At 37.1% G+C, this 17,634-nt stretch overlaps 1 protein-coding gene across 2 annotated transcripts in view; it reads left to right on the top strand.

The window, feature by feature from the left end:
* The window catches only part of Samd9 (sterile alpha motif domain containing 9), a 66,356-nt gene extending 51,826 nt beyond the window's left edge, over positions 1-14,530 (top strand). For both annotated transcript variants that reach the window (XM_075953370.1, XM_075953369.1), the window contains one exon: positions 9,060-14,530. In XM_075953370.1, the coding sequence (XP_075809485.1) occupies positions 9,068-13,795 (4,728 nt within the window). In that variant the 5' untranslated portion in view covers positions 9,060-9,067 and the 3' untranslated portion in view covers positions 13,796-14,530. The remainder of the gene's footprint in view (positions 1-9,059) is intronic.
* Positions 14,531-17,634: the final 3,104 nt, after the last annotated feature.

Genomic DNA, 17,634 nt, shown 5'->3' with positions numbered 1-17,634 from the left:
AATATCTTAATATTTGAGAGAAAATGATGCCAACTTGATCATGGTTGATGACCTATTTTGGGTGCTTGGATTTTGTTTGCAACTCTTTTACAGAGAAAGTTTGCATCTGTGTTCATAATGGAAATCAGTCTGCAATTCTCTTTCTTCACCGCATTTTTATGTGATGTAGGTATCAGGGTAACTGTGGACTTGTATAAGGAATTGGGAAATGTTCCTTGTTTCTATTCTGAGAAATAATTTAAGGAGGTTGGTGTTAATTCTTCTTTGAAATTCTGCAGAATTCTGCGTTATAACCATCTGGCCCTGGACTTGTTTTGGTTGGGAGATTTAATTACTGCTTCTATTTCATTAGGGCTGATACGCCTGCTTAAATCACTTGTTTTGTCTTTATTTAACTCTGGTATTTGATATATATCAAGAAAATTATCCATTTCTTTAGATTTTTTTCAGTTTGGTGGAGATTAGGCTTTAAAAGTATGTTCATATGATTAACTGAATTCCATATCTGAAATTATGTCTCCCTTTTGTCCCTAAATTTTTTAATTAGGATGTTCTCTCTGTGTCATTTAGTTAATTTGGATAAGGGTTTGTCTATATTATTGATTTTCTCAAAAAAATTGATTTTGTGTTTCACTGATTGTTTATTATTTACTTGCTTCTATTTTACTGATTTCATCACTGAGTTTAACTATTTCTTGCCATTTACTCCTTTTGGGTGATTTCTTCCTTCTGTTCTAGAGCTTTCATATATGCTAATAAATGCTAAAATAAAATCTTCCAATTTTTTGTGTAAGCACTTAGTGTTACGAACTTGCTTCTTATGCCTGCCTTCGTTGTTTCCATAACTTTGAGTATGTTCTGTTTTCATTTCATTCTAAAAACTTTTTGATTCCTTTTTAAATTTCTGTCTTGATCCATTTTTCATTCAGTAGAGAGTTATTCAGTTTCCATGAGCTTGTAAGCTTTCTGTTGCTGATATGCAGCTTTAATCTATGGTGGTCAGATAGGATGTAGGGTGAAATTTGCTTTGTGTCTGAGTCTGCAGTCAGTTTTGGAGAAAGTTCCACGAGGTGTTTTAGAGAAGGTGTACTGTTTTCATTTGTATTAAATGTTCTGTAAATATCTATGGTGTTCGTTTGGTTTAAGATGTTGGTTATCTCCAACTTTTCTCTGTTTAGTTTTTGTCTTGGTGAAATTTGGGTACCGAGTTCACCCACTCTCAGTGTGAGAAACAATATGTGGTTTTAGTTTTGTGGTGTTTCTTTTATAAACTTTGCTGCCCTTGTTTTTGATATGTAGATTTACAATGTCCTTTTGGTAGAATTTTTTTTCTTTGATGAGTATCTAGTGTTCTTCCCTATCTCTACTTAATAGTTGTAGTTTGAAGTTTATTTTTTTCAGTCCTTAAATGGTTACACCAGCTTAATCCTTGGGTCTATTTATTTGAAATATCTTTTTACATTTTTCTACTCTGAAGTAATGTTTTATCCTTGATGTTAAGGTATATTTCCTGGACACAGAAGAATTAATCTGTTTTTTCTATCTGCTATGTTAGTCTGTATCTTTTTATTGGAAAAATGAGACCACTGATACTGAGCCATCTATGAATAGTATTTGGTGGTTTCCCTTTGTGCTGGCTAGTGCTACATCAATTTGACACAAAATGGAATCATCATAGGTGAAAGAGCCTTGATTGAGAAAATGCCTCCATAAGATGAGGTTCTAGGTAAACCTACGGGGCATTTTCTTGATTAATGATTAATGATGGAGGGTCTAGTCCATTATAGATGGTGCCACCCTAGGTTGGTGGTTCTAGGTCCTATAAACAAACAGGCTGAGCAAGTCATGAGAAGCAAGCTATTAGGCAACACTCCTCTATGGCCTATAAATCAGTTTCTGCCTCCAGGTCCCTGCTTTGTATTAGTTCCTGTCTGACTTCTTTCATTGCTCAACAGTGATGGGGAAATGTAACTCAAAAACCTTCTTCCTCCCCAAGTTGTTTTAGACATGGTGCTTCATCACATCAATTATAGCACCAACTAAATCACCACTATTTTGTTGTTCTGGTGTGGTATCTCCCCTCCCTTTTTTAATTTGCTGGTCCGAGACGATTATTTCTTGGGTCTTCTCGGGTGTGGTCAACCTCTTCAGGTTAATCACCTTTCAGCACCTTCTGTAGAATTGGATTTGTGGATAGATGCTGCTTTTGTTTGGTTTATATTGGAATGTCTTCGTCCATCTATTATTATTGAATGTTTTGCTGGTAATAGCAGTCTGGGCTGGCATCTGTGATCTCTAAGTACTTCCGGCTTTTAGAGTCTCCATTGAAAACTGTAATGTTATGCTAAAAAAGGTCTGTCTTCCTATGCTACTTGATGTTTTTCCCTTAAAGCTTTGACACTCTTCCTTTATTGTGTACACTTACTGTTTTGATTATTTTATGTCATGGGGAATTTCTTTTCTGATCTAGTCTACTTGGTGTTCTGTGTGCTTCTTATACTTCGATAGATAACTCTTGCTTTAGGTTAGGGAAATTTTTTTCTATGGTTTTTGTTGAAAATATTTTCTGTTCCTTTTTCTGCATTTCTTTTCCTTCCTCCATTCTTATTATTCATAGTTTTGGTCTTTTCACAGTGTGCCAGATTTCCTAGATGTTTTGTGCCCGGATTTTTTTTTATTTTTATTTTTTGTATTTAACATTCCCTTTGATCAAGGTATTGATTTCTTTTATCTTTCCCTTTGACCAAGGTATTGATTTCTTCTATTTTGTCTTCTGTGCTTGAGAGTCTTTTTTCCATTTTTAGTATTCTATTGGTGAAACTTTCCTTTGAGCTTTCTGCATGAATTCCTAAACTTTTCATTTCCAATTTTACCTCAGTTTTGGGTTTTCTTTAATGATTCCATTTCCACATTCTTTTCATTCCACTGTTTGTGTTTTCATGGATTTCTTTAAGGGATTTTTTTCATCTCTTCTTTAAGGAGCTTGAGCATATTCATAGATGTCCTTTCTTGTGCATCAGCTATATTTTATTTCTCAAGGGTTCCTGTTGATGGGTTGATGGGCTCTCGTGGAGGCATGTTGTCCCAGCTATTATTGGTTGTGTTTTTATGCTGGTGTCATGACATCTGAATTTAGGATCATTGTAATTCTAGCCACTGATAGCTGGTCTTACCTTTGTTGAGAGGGTTTTGTTCTTGGTTTTCCATTGTTCTCTCAGATTCTTAGGAGAGTGTGGTTTGCCTGGTAGGGTATATTCCTGAAATCCAGGTATGGCCACTCAGGTCCTGAGTAAAACTTGTTTCTAGGTATTGGGAGCTGACTCTAAGGGATGTGAATGAGTTAGAGGGGTGGGGCTGTGGGAGCACATAGAGGGAGGAAAGCTGGGTGTGCCACCAAGATCTATGCAGACCTTGGAAATGGGGCAGAGGAAGGAGAGGCCACAAGTTGTCTGCTACAAAGATGAGGTTAAGACTGGAGAATTCTAACTGAAGAAGAGGGGGGAGAGTGACAATTACCTACCTGATTTTCTGTCCACATGGTCAGGAGGTTTCCAGGGAGTGCCTGTGGGTGGTAGCTGGGACATAGGGCTGAAGCAGTAGAGGAAGGCTGTAGGAAAAAATCTGCATAATCACTGGGAATGGGGACAGAGAGAAAGGGGGGCTGCAGTGGATGGTTTGCTATAAAGTTCTCTTTATCTCTCCTGGTTAGTTTGGATTTGAAATATTTAACAGATGTGAAAAATCCCTGTGTTGATTTATTGATCTACTGCAACTTCCATTTGCTTGGAGGATGAATTTCTAACCTTTAACTCTCAGTTTTTAGATGTCTTTCTTACTTTTAAAGTTAGAGTTTCTATTGCTGGGAAGAGGCACCATGACCTGAGCAACTCTTTTTTTTTCTTTTTTTCTTTTTTCTTTTTATTATTGATAAAAGGAGAATAAAAGAAAAAACAAAAAACAAAAACAAATTTCCACCTCCTCCCAGCCTCCCATTTCCCTTCCCCTCCTCCCACCCTTCTCCCCCTCCTCCCACTCTTTTCCCCCTCCTCCCACCCTTCTTCCCCTCCCCCCACTCCTCTCCCCCTCCCTCTCCAGTTCAAAGAGCAGTCAGGGTTCCCTGCCCTGTGGTAAGTCCTAGGTCCTCCCCCCTCCGTCCATATCTAGGAAGGTGAACATTCAAACTGGCTAGGCTCCCACCAAGCCAGCACATTAAGTAGGCTGAGCAACTCTTATAAAGGAAAACATTTAATTGGATGGTTTATGGTTCAGGGGTTCAGTCCCTTATCCTTCACTACCCTGACTCTTCTTATTCATGGAAATTTCTAGCCTGTCATCACTCCCTGGAGTGACCACTGTCACTACTCTTTGCTTTAGTCAAATGAATGCATATAAACATCTCTTTGTGGTTTTAATTTACATATTCCTGATGGCTAATTATGTTTAACATTTTCCAACATGTATATTTGCCATTTATGCTTTCAGCAGCAATATCTTTCTCTCCTTTTCTTAGTTTTCTACTTGTATATTTTTTCACTTATGAGTTTTAAGTGTTTAGTATATATACAATTCCTTCATGTAGTTTGATTACAAATATTTCTCTCTACAGCTTGTTTTCTGATTATCTTTATGTTGTCTTTAATTTTGGTTAAGTTAAACTGATTAGCTTTTTCATTATTCATAATGCTTTTGATGCCAGGACAGGAATTTTTGAGTATTTCTAGATGATGATTTTCTTGTATACATTTTCATAATACTGTTTTGTATTATGTATGCAAAGCTATGACCTATTCCAAATTTACTTTGTGTATAAGATGGATTTCCCATTATGCTAGCATCCATTTTTTGAAACAACTGTCCTAGACTCTGCCACAGAATCAACTTTTGAATCTTTCTCAAGTATCATTTGGGTATATTTGCATGGGTCTATTTCTGGGAACTTAATATAGTGATATATTTGTCTCTTCACTAATAGCACAGACCTTAAATAATTGTAATTGTCAAAATGTCTTGGAAGATTTCCCCCATCTTATTCTTTAACCTATCCTACTGTATCCTTTGATTTTTTTCATATAAATTTTATAATAATACAAAGAATACTGTCTACTTACTCATAAAACTATTGAAATTTTGATAAAAAAATATTTTCAACCTTTTTTGAAAATTTATGTGTACTAGATGGCTCTGATTAATCTTGGGGGCTTCAAAACAAAAAGAATAGACATGAACATGAGAAAAAGACTTGTGGGGAGGAGGGAAAATGGACAGAGTGTTAAGGAAGTGGGAAGTATATACATGAAACTGTAAAATAAACAACCAAAAATAGCATGAGAAACTGAATGTAAAATAAAAAATTAAATATGGAATAAGTGTGTGTGTATGTGCATGCATGTGCATGCATATGTGCCAACATGTTACACAAGGCATGTAGAGGTCAGAAAACAACTTTTTGGAATTGGTTGTCTCTTTCCATCACAGATCAAGAAGCAGAGTGGTGTAGGAAGTTCTTCTGTTCATGTGTTGCTTTTATTGGTTAATGAATAAAGAAACTTCTTTGTACATGATAGGGCAGAACTTAGGTAGGCAGAGAAGATAGAACTGAATGCTGGGAAGTAGGGCAGAGTGAGAGAACCCATGGATCCTCTGCCTGATGGATGCCAGTTAGAATCTCCGGTAAGCCACAGCCACGTGGCGATACACAGATTAATGGAGATGGGTTAAACTAATATGTAAGAGTTAGCCAATAAGAAGTTAGAGCAGTGTTTTAATTAATAGAGTTTTTGTGTGGTTATTTCTGGTGTCAGCTAGCCGGTCGACCAGAACAGATAAGCGGCCCTCTCCCTATGTCACAGCAGAGAGTAACAAACACTTGTGTGTCATGGAATAATCTTCTTGTACACTGTGAAGATGTGTCTTTGCCAAGGTGCCTTCTGATTAGTTGAATAAAGGGCTAAGTGGCCAATAGCCAGGCAGGTAGAGGTTAAGCGGGACTTGTGGACAAAAAGAGAGACTGGGGATAAAAAAAAGGCAGAGTCATGAGTCACATGCAGAGAAAGCAGGAGATGAACATGCCAGGTTGAAAAAAGGTACCACCACATGGTAGAGCATTGATTAGAAATATGGGTTAATTTAAGATGTAAGTGTTGGTTAGCAACAAGCCTAAGCTATCAGTTGAGCATTTATAAGTAATAATAAGTGTCTAAGTGGTGATTAGGGGACCACTGGTCCAGATAAAGCCCCACCTACACTGGTTCTCACCTTGCTTTCTCCTTATTCAGTCCTAAATTCTAGCCCTTCGAATAGCACCACTCATATTTAAATTGAATTTTTCTATCTCAAGTAACCCAATGTAGACAATCTCCCACAGAAATACCTCTCTTAGGCAATATTCTATTGCTATAGAAAGACACCATGATCCTGAAAACTCTTATAAAGAAAAGCATTTAATTAGGACTGGCTCGCAGTTTCTGATGTTTAGTCCTTTATCAGCATGGCAGGAAGCACAGTGACATGTAGGCAAACATGGTGCTGGAGAAGGAGCTAAGAGTTATCAAGTCCTCAGGCAGCAGGAAGAGAGAATTAGTGTATTAGTCAGGACTCTCTAGAGCTTATAGAATGACTCTGTGTGTGTGTTGTGTATATACGTGTGTATGTGTGTATGCATGCAAATATGTATGGATATGGACTTACAGACTAAAGTCCAGCTGAACGGAAAGTCTAAGAATCCAGGAGCTGCTCAGTCCACAAGACACAAGGATGTCTCAGCTAGTCTTCCAGTACAGGCTATAATCTCAAAGAAGTAGGCACTAATATACCAGTGAAGGAAAGAACGTGCTGGCAAGATGAGGGCAAGCAAGCAAAAAATGCAAGCTTCCTTCTTTTATCCCCTTATATAGACGTCCGGCAGTTATAGTCCAGATTTAGGTGTCATCCTGTCTCAAGATCCATATCAAAGGTATGTGTCTTCCTACCACAAAGGTCTGGACTAAAAGTGGGTTCACTCTACTTCAAACCAAGCAAGAAAAAAAAAACTCTCACAGGTGTAGTTGATTGTACATTTATTCATCGTTTCATTGTAGTTACTTTTAAGATTACAATCTATTACTTGATTGTAGTTTATTCAAGATGTAGTTAAGTTGACAACCAATAATAATAGCCATTGCACTGGGCTTGGCTTGAGCTTTAAAAAAATCTCAAAGACTACCTTCAGTGATATTCTTCCTCCAGCAATCCTTTCAAATAGCGCCATTCCCTAAGCATTCAAATATATGCACTTATGGGGTTATTCTTATTCAAACCACCACAATGCCCAAAGATTTGTTTCTATAGTGGTTCTAAAATCCATCAGTTGACAATCACATGCACCCAACAGTGTACACACATAAAATATACACCCAAAGGCACTAAATAAATACATTAAAATCTTAAGGATTATATTGTGATTGGCAAACGTTCAATATGATTTCAATTATTTTAAATTTGTTGAAGTTTGTCTTATAGTTTAGGAAATGGAAAATCTTGACTATTCAAAATGGTATCTTGTGGTTCTTAGATTATTATATAAAAGCAGTTTACAGCCTATTGATTGATGGTAATCTTAAAATTTTCTATATGTTCTCTATTGTTGTTAACTATTGTATCTACTATTAAGGCAAAGAAATATATTGAAGCCTCTAGTTATAAATGTAGATTTGCTTAAAATTGTAAAATCACAAAAGTGTTTACAGCACACATTTTGCAACAAATTTGTCTGGTGCAAATACCTTCAGCATTTATGTGACATCTTGCTGGGTAACCTTTTATCAATGTATAATATCCTTGTCCCTGATTATTTTCTTTATTCTGTTATCATGCTTTCTGCTTTGTCTGTAATTTGTTGATATAACTACTTCTGTGTTTGATTGAATGATATTTGAATGATATAGATCTATATATACTTTTACTTTTTATTCATATCATATTTCAACTGGGTGTCATATAAACCGGATTCAGTATAGCCATGTTTATAATCCAAGCTACTAATTCTGTATTTTTAATTTCTGTTTACAAACAGTTATATTAAAAGTGATTATTGACATGTTAAGACTTAATCCTGCCTCTGTGCTTTCTCTATTCTCTATTTTTCTTTGTCCATCTTATCTGTCTGTCTTCTTTTCAGCTACTGGACAGTTTTTCTATAGTAACATTTATATGAATATTCTGATGAATTATTTAATAGCTTTTTAAAATGTTTCTTTAGATATTTTACCATATATGCACAAATTATGGCCATCTAATAACATCCTTTTGCTAATTAAAGTGCTGGAACCTAAATGCACCCCATCTCATCTTGTCCAAAATGTTGAAATCTACCTCTCTTTCTGTGTTCATATTTTGGGTCTATCCAATGGGATTGAACAATAGAAAAAGGTTCTCAGTCAATGGCATATACTTGCTCTAACCAGAAAGATGTAGACAAGTAATTACATCTGACCACAGCTAACTGTCAATTATCTTGGTAATCCACCCTGAAACTTATGTTTTCTGGGTAGATAGCACAAAGTATCAGAATATTTTACCAATGGGAAACCCAATTCATATCTCCAAATATTACGTATTTTATGTCTATCATGAATCATTAGTTACTATTTGATTATTCTACTCTTTTCTGACTATGCTTAACGCTCATATGTTGTTTCGTTTGTCTGTATCACATCAAGTTGAACAAATTATACTTAGCTCTACACTTAGTTTCAAATATTTCTTTTCTTCTATATACCAGATTTGAACATTTTTAATAATACAGAAAATACACATTATAGTTGTCAACCGTATAAAGGATGATCCCCATATACTCCATATATACAGCAAATCAAATAAAGAGAGCGGCCAATGACGTGCACAGTTCATATGAAAGTGCTGGGCATTTGTATTTGGTGGCTTTTCTCTTGGTTGACATAAAATAAACTGGTCTCAGAACTTTTCAAATGTTGTGACATATGCATATTTTACCTACTTAAAAACGGCATGTTTCACATTTTCACTTATAAACTACAACCTCATGTTTCTTCTTCTCTATACAGCTATCAGAATGGCAGAGAAACTCAACCTTCCAGAAAATACAGATGACTGGACAAAAGAGGACGTAAACCTGTGGTTACAAAGCCATAAGATTGACCAAAAGCACAGGAAAACCTTGATGGCACAAGACGTGAGTGGAGCAGTCTTGAAGTGGTTAAATAAAAACAATCTTGTTGAAATGGGCCTAACCCATGGACCAGCTATCCAAATAGAAGAGCTATTCAAAGAATTGCAGAAAACGTCTTCAAAACATTCTACTCAGACATCTAAGGGGAAAGGGGGTAATAAAATAACTCCTAAAACACAGACAGAAAGTAGAGAGACTTCAAAGCAAAACCAAAGGGGCGAGGAGAATGCAGATAAGGCTGAGACTAAAGGGTCTAAATCAGAAAAAAATGAGCTGATGGAAGACAAGACAGAGCGACAGGGTGAACAGTCACCTCCAGGACCAACATGCATTGCATACCCTTTCAATGAATTCAGTAACCCGTATCGTTACAAATTACATTTCATCCTACAGCCTGAAACAGGGCCACTTAATCTCATCGACCCAGTACATGAATTCAAAGCCTTCACAAACACAGAAGCAGCCACAGAAGTGGACATTAAGATGAAATTTAGCAATGAGACTTTCCGGTTTGCTTCAGCTTGTATGAATTCGCGTACTAATGGAACCATTCATTTTGGAGTCAAAGACAAGCCCCAAGGAAAAATTGTTGGTGTGGAACTCACCACGGTCACTAAGGATGCCATAATTGACCACTTCAATCTGATGATAGACAAGTATTTCGAGGTCCATCAGGTCCAACAAGCAAAGAAGTGTATCCGAGAGCCAAGATTTGTGGAAGTTTTATTGCCAAACAGTACTCCATCCAACAGATTTGTTATCGAAGTAGATGTCATTCCACAATACTCTGAATGCAGAGAAGACTTTTTCCAGATCAAAATGCAACATCTTAAGAACCAAACATGGCAACAAAGTTCAAGGTATTCAGTCTTTGTGCGAGATGGGCCCAGAAGTAAGGATATCATAGAGAATAAAGTTGATTTCAAAGCTTTTAAGTTAGATTTAAAAGCAGTGACTGAGTCTAGGAAAGAAGCAGAAGCAACATGCAAAGTAAAAGCCGACGGAAACAAGAGTGAGGGACAAAAGCTAATTGAACTGTTGACAGGAAACCAGGATCTGTTAGATAACTCATACTATGAATGGTACATACTTGTCACCAATAAATGCCATCCGGATCAAAAAAATCACTTAGACTTCCTGAAGGAAATTAAATGGTTTGCTGTGTTGGAGTTTGATCCTGAATCTAAGAGCAAAGGTGTAGTCAAGGCTTTCATAAGAAGCCGAGTAGCAAACCTCCACTTTCCAAGCCAATTTATGGAAGGAAAAAATACATTAAAGGAGAGAATTTCCAGTCTGAATCTTTACCACCAACCCAGCTGGATTTTCTGCAATGGCAGGTTAGACCTTGAAAGTGAAAAATACAAACCCTTAGATCCGATTTCTTGGCAAAGAGAAAGAGCTTCTGAGGTCAGGAAGCTGATTTCATTTCTTACACATGATGACATAATGCCAAAAGGGAGATTCTTGGTAATATTTTTATTACTGTCCCCTGTGGATGACCCCAGAGACCCTCTTATTGAGACTTTCTGTGCTTTCTATCAAGATCTTAAAGGAATGGAAAATATACTGTGTATTTGTGTACACCCAGACATATATCAGATATGGAAAGACCTTCTTGAAGCAAGACTATCCAGACAGCAAGATGAAATAGCAAGCCAAAGCATTTCTACTTTAAATATTGCAGAGATAAATGGCACTATTCTTAAGTTAAAATCTTTAACTCAGTCTTCAACACGATTCTTGCCATCTGTTGGTTCATCTACTGTCCTTCTGAAAAAGGAAGAAGAAGTCATGACTGCCTTGGAAATTCTCTGTGAGAATGAATGTGAAGGTACACTCTTGGAAAAAGACAAAAAGAAATTACTTGAATTCAAAACATCCAAAGAGGAAGACTTCTACAGGGGTGGTAAAGTATCCTGGTGGAACTTCTACTTCTCTTCTGAAAACTATTCTTCATCATTTGTGAAAAGGGATAAATATGCAAAACTTGAAAAGAAAATCCAAGAATGGGCAGATTCTTCTCAACCAGTTTGTGCAAAAATTATCCATCTCTATCATCATCCAGGCTGTGGAGGGACCACGTTGGCCATGCATGTTCTCTGGGAGCTAAGAAAGAAATTCAGATGTGCTGTGCTGAAAAATAAGACAGAGGATTTCTCAGAAATTGGAGAACAGGTGACTAATTTAATCACCTATGGAGCAACGAGCCATCAGGAGTACTTACCTGTGCTGCTCCTCGTTGATGATTTTGAGGAAGAAGACAACGTCTACCTTCTCCAGGCCTCCATTCAAACTGCTGTTGCCAACAAACACATTCGATATGAGAAGCCTCTGGTGATCATTATAAACTGTACAAGGTCACAAAATCCTGTGAAAAGTGCGAAGCCCCCAGACAGTGTTGCTCTAGTCCACCAACTGTCTGACAAAGAGCAGAGAGCATTTGAGCTTAAATTGAAAGAAATCAAAGAACAGCATGAAAAATTTGAAGATTTTTATTCTTTTATGATTGTGAAAACGAGCTTTAACAGAGAGTATATAGAAAATGTGGTCAGGAACATTCTGAAAGGGCAAAATGTCGCTACCAAGGAAGCAAAGCTCTTTGCTTTCCTGGCTCTTCTTAACACATATGTACCTGACACTACCATTTCCCTGTCACAGTGTGAGCATTTCCTAGGGATCTCAAACAAGAAGGCTTTCTGGGGAACAGAAAAGTTTGAAGACAAGATGGGTACCTACTCTACGATTCTAATCAAATCAGAGGTGATAGAATGGGGGAGCTACTATGGAGTGCGCATCATTCACCATGAGATTGCCACTGCCTCACTGGAAGAATTGAAGAGAAGCTACTACTTGAACAAAAGTAAAATCGTAATGGATATGCTCACAGAAAATTTGTTCTATGACACAGGTATAGGAAAAGACAAGTTTTTCCAAGACATGCAAACACTTTTGCTCACAAGACAGCGTGATGAGCATGAAGGTGAGACAAGAAACTTGTTCTCCCCATTCATCGAAGCATTACATAAAGAAGAAGGAAATGATGCAGTTAAAGATGTATTACTTGAAGCTAATCGTAGGTTCCACCCCAATGCATTCATTTGCCAAGCCTTAGCAAGACATTTCTACCTTAAAGAGAAGGACTTTACAAATGCTCTCTTTTGGGCAAAACAAGCAAGAGAGATACAGCCTGATAATTCCTACATCTCAGATACACTAGGTCAAGTCTACAAAAGTAAAATAAGATGGTGGATAGTTGACAATGCAAGAAATGGGACTATCTCAGTTGATGATCTAACTGACCTGTTAGATTTAGCTGTGCATGCATCCAATGCTTTCAAAGATTCTCAAGACCAAACTGGAGATAGAGAATATGAAGGGAAAGAAAGGATGTATCAGAAGTCTAAAAGGAGGTATGATACTTACAACATAGCTGGTTATCAAGGGGAGATAGAAGTGGGACTCTACACTATCCAGATACTCCAACTCATTCCTTTCTTTGACAATAAAAATGAACTATCTAAACGAGATATGATCAACTTTATATCAGGAAAATGTGATATCCCGGGAAATCTAAATGAATTTAAGTCAGCACTCAAGAATTTTATTCCTTATCTAACTAACCTGCAGTCTTCTTTGAAGAGATCCTTTGACTTTGTTGATGATTATTTTGTTCTTCTAAAACCCAGAAACAATATAAAGCAATATGAAGAAACTAAAAGTCGGAGAAAGGTAGGTTTGTACTTTAAGAGCTATGTAGAAATATTTGGCCCCTTGGAAGAATCACAAAATCAAAACTCTAGATCAAAGCTCAGTCTACCACTTCAAGTAGAAAAGACTCGGAGAAGCCTAGAAGCTTTAAAAGCAGACAAGTTTTCTGGACTCTTAGAATATCTTATCAAAAGTCCAAAAGATGCTGTGGGTTCCATGGAAGACATAGTGAACAAATACACTTCCCTTCTTGAGCAAGGTGTTATCAAAACCCAGCAAAAGGAAAAGCAAAATTTCATCTTGGCCAACATCATCCTCTCTTGTATTAACCCTACCTCCAAATTAGTGCAACCAATTAAAAGACTGAAAGAGCAGCTTCGAGAGATCCTGCAATCAATTGGACTGACTTACCATTTTTCAGAACCTTATTTCCTAGCTTCTCTTTTATTTTGGCCAGAAACCCAAAACCTAGATCAAGATTCTAAACAAATGGAAAAGTATGCTTGGGCACTGGAAAATTCTTTCAGGGGGCAATATAAACGCATGTATCGAACGAAGCAACCGATTGCATATTTCTTTCTTGGGAAAGGCAGCAATAGAAACAGACTTATCCACAAAGGGAAAATTGATGAAAATTTCGAAAAAGTATCTGATATTAATTCTTGGTGGCATAGTGGAAAAGTATGGGAAGAGAAAAAAGTCCAGGATCTTTTGGAACGTTTACAGGGACGAGCTGAAAACAACAATTTATACATAGAGTATGGAATCGACGAAAAAATCACCATACCAATTACACCTGCTCACTTAGGTCAACTTAGAAGTGGGAGGAGCATAGAAAAGGTGTCTTTTTATCTAGGGTTTTCCATCGGAGGTCTTCTTGCTTATGACATTAAAACTGTTTAAGATCTTGAGTTTCTTTATCTAGAAATGTGATTTTAGTATCATCTTTTTTTTCTTTAATGTGCGTATAGATATAATTCAGTGATTTTGTGTAGTGGGAATGGGAGTAGTCGAAGAAAACTTCAGGCTATTTCTGTGCAATGGGTACATAGAATCCTTTTTACTTTTCCCTCTGTATAATCATATTGTCAAGAAATTACTCTAAAGTATCCACAAAATAAAACGAAGCCAAAGTTTATAATTTGTTTTGATCATCATAGTCTCACTAGAATCCTGCTGGGAAGAGATTTCCTCCTGCCTCCTACATAAAATTCATCTCCATAATTTATCAGTTCACTCTTTACTTTTACTTGACAAATACATAGTTATGGTAACCAGTGTGATATTTTTAAATATGCATACATTACAAAATGATTAAACTAAATTAAGTTGAAGAATCTATTGATTCACAAACTTACATCTTGTCATAAGAATATCTGAAATTTTCCTAGCAGTTCTCTGTGTGTGTGTTTGCTTGTTTCGTTTTTGTTTTGAATCAGGTTCTCTTTATGTAGCCCTGCCTGTCTTGGAACTCACTAAGTAAACCAGGTTGGCCTCAAACTCACAGAGATTTACCTGCCTCTGCCTTCCAAGTTCTAAGACTAAAGGGGTATGCCATCATATCCTGTTGAAAGGAGCTGCGGGCTACGTTCCTGCCACCTGGCTCCCAGCCCACCTGGCTAGCTTATACCCTGAAATAATTACACGGAAACTGTATCCTTTTAAACACTGCTTGGCCCATTAGTTCTAGCCTCTTAATGGCTAGCTAGTTCTCATATCTTGCCTAACTCATATTTAGTAATCTGTGTAGCACCAGTCTTACCGGGAAAGATTCAGCATGTCTGACCTGGTGGCTTGCTTCATCGCATCTGCCCTGGAGAGGAGAGGCATGGCGTCTATCTCTCTTCCTCTTCCTCCCAGCATTCTGTTCTGTCTACTCCACCACCTAAGAGCTGGCCTATCAAATGGGCCAAGGCAGTTTCTTTATTAACCAATGAAACTATCTCCTCCATCAATGTCCAGCCTAGAATTTTCAATAATGTGCTGCTCTGCTGTTAAGTATAATCATCATACTATAGAATAGAGCCTCTTGTCTACCTTGAGCCTCATACCCCTTTACGAGTATCACTTCATTTTCAATACTTTCCTAGTAATTGCCATGTACTCTTTGTCTAGTGCCTTTGTTCCTATGAGTTCATTTTCTTGGGTTCCACATTTATGTGAGATTATAGATTTTTTTCATACTTAATTTATTTCATTTCTGAAAGATGGTGATATCTTAAGATTATTATTGGTGAAGATGTTTTAATGATGTCTAAAAATAATCCTTCTAAGCAAACACAGTCTCAGTATAGAGTTAGGGTATCTGGTCATGGTCTTTTTCTGTGTCAGGTTTCAGTGCATTCTGCATAGAATCGCCCCTGCAGAAGTCTTACCTTCACAGCTGATTCTTTTGAACTCAATATCTTTTGGGTCAAGCACGCTCTCCCTCATGACACACCTTTGGTACACAACAAGCACAAGTGTTTGTTTCACCATTGAAAAATGGTGCAGCTGATTTCTAGTTTCAATCACAAGACGCCTTGTAAATTTAGGGTGATATTCATCAAGCCCTCTCAGAAGGCTGTCTGAGCGATTTCTGTGCCTAAATTGCTTTGGTAAACTGAAAAACTTTCTTCAAAAGTACCTCCTCATAAAGGGTTGGAGGTTCAGAAGTCTCATCTATATACATGAAGCTCTAGTTCAGTCTCCAGAGCTAAAATAAATAAAAGATTTTGAGACTGAAGATAGAGTTCAGTGATAAATCACTCACCGCACATTTTCCAGGCACTATGTTCAATCCCCTGTACTGAAATAGTAATATTTTTAAAAGAGCCTCTTTCTAAATTCTGACTTTCTCAATGCCAGCAGTAGGCAAGATACAGACTATAGGATAAAGCACATATTTTTACAAATATTGTTTTATTTACCCCAACAAGAGTAAGGAATACCTCTTTCTGAGTTCCTAGTCAGGGGGATCAAAGAGACTGCCAAACTATTATAAGCTGTTGTCATTATGCCTAGCTGTCTGCCAGACATGAACACAAGGCCCTATTGCTGAAGAAACACTTTGTCACAGGGCTTGACTAAATCAAGCTGGTACTGACATGGAAGCCACCTTCCTGATGGCCAGATTCCAAATGAGAAGAGAAATCAGTACTCCCACCCAGCTATAAAGCTTGAGAATCACAATAAAAATATGACTAACACTATGTCCTCGGTGAAGTGATACAGGCACTTGTATCTTGAGAGTAGCCAATGGCTGTCTAACTTAGTCTAAAACTCACTCTATTGGAGAGAATTCACATGTATAAAGAACCTAGACCCCAGAGAAGACTTCATCACTACTTTCTTTTTTAAAGTAATGTAGTTTCCAACTGCTTTGTAAACACTCATTTTTGTATACACATAGGTAAGTGCAGCTCTCACATCTCATCAAAACACTTCTCTTCCTAACAGGTGGGGGCTATCAGAGCGTTCTACAACTTGACAAAATTCAGATAATGACCATGGTGTGGTCCTTTTTAAATTTGACATATGTAACACAGCCCTTGTACCTAGGGCTCAGAGAACATTGTGAGAGAGGAGATAGAATTAAGGCAGAGGATCAAGACGACTATGCAGTAATTCTTTGTAGACAGTACAGGGATGTTTCAGTCTTGAACTCGGAACAAAACGGCAGCCTCCACAAGACCTACAAAGACCACACAAATTGACATGCCAACATGGACAGGGAAAAAATTCACAAGGCTCCAGCCCTAAGGAAAGAGCTACAGGGAATGGATGACTGTTGAGAAAGGAAGAGCCGAAGTGGTGGTGTTGTTGTTGTTGTTGTTATTGTTTTTGTTTTTGTTTGTTTATGATTTTCAAGTATGAGATTCCTACCCTAAGCCAAGAGATAAACCTTAAATACATGCAAATAAAGATAACACTAATTGGGCTTAGATATTGTGTGTGTTATATTCTATATCCCAATTCAACCTAACTAGGAAGGCAAAATAATTTCCTAGAAAAAGTATTGATTGGGTCACTGTGAAACAGCAAAATTAATTAACTCAATAATCAAACAAATAGGTTCAGCCATGCTCCCCAAAGAAATAGCAGCCTAGAAACGGGGCTTAGGAAATATACCATATCCACCACAGAGAATCAACTATAAAAAAAAGTCTTTAAAAAAAGAAACAAGAAGCCAGAGGATGGGACTCTGTTAGGCCCCCCCAAGAAGTTAAGTTCAAGAATAAAAAGACTTTTTAAATGATTAGAAAAAAACTAGGTGTAAATGTCAGAGATCTGGCAAATGAAAGATGCTTCAGTCTTTTCTCTACCCTCTCGCTTGGGGTCAAACTTGCAACAGTCTGATGGCTTCTCTCACTCTCACAAGAATCTGTTTACTCTCTTTATATATACATAAGATAGGGGTGTGTGTGTGTGTGTGATAGATCTACCTTACAAATAATTGGAAGTCTGTCATCAAGATGCGGCATGAAGAAGTATGACTATAGTTAAAAGAAGAAACAGAAATCCATCAAAGAAATGAGAAATAGTGAAACATAATAAATAATAAAGGCTAGAAAGCACTACACAAAAATTTTACACTTGAAATAGAAAGTCAATGGATTGATCAAATAGCAAAATGAAGAAGACAGAAAAATGGGTTGGTGAATTTGAAGAAAGCACACTAGAAAACATTCAGTCTGAGCAACCAAGGAACAAGAAACTGAAAAATGCAGACTCAGGAACCCGTGGACAATAAATAAACATAT

The sequence above is a fragment of the Microtus pennsylvanicus genome, chromosome 19 (genome assembly GCF_037038515.1).
Source record: "Microtus pennsylvanicus isolate mMicPen1 chromosome 19, mMicPen1.hap1, whole genome shotgun sequence".
NCBI classification, from domain to species: Eukaryota; Metazoa; Chordata; class Mammalia; order Rodentia; family Cricetidae; genus Microtus; species Microtus pennsylvanicus.
The sequence above is the reverse complement of the archived record's forward strand: the minus strand, read 5'-3'. Positions and strand labels throughout refer to the sequence as shown.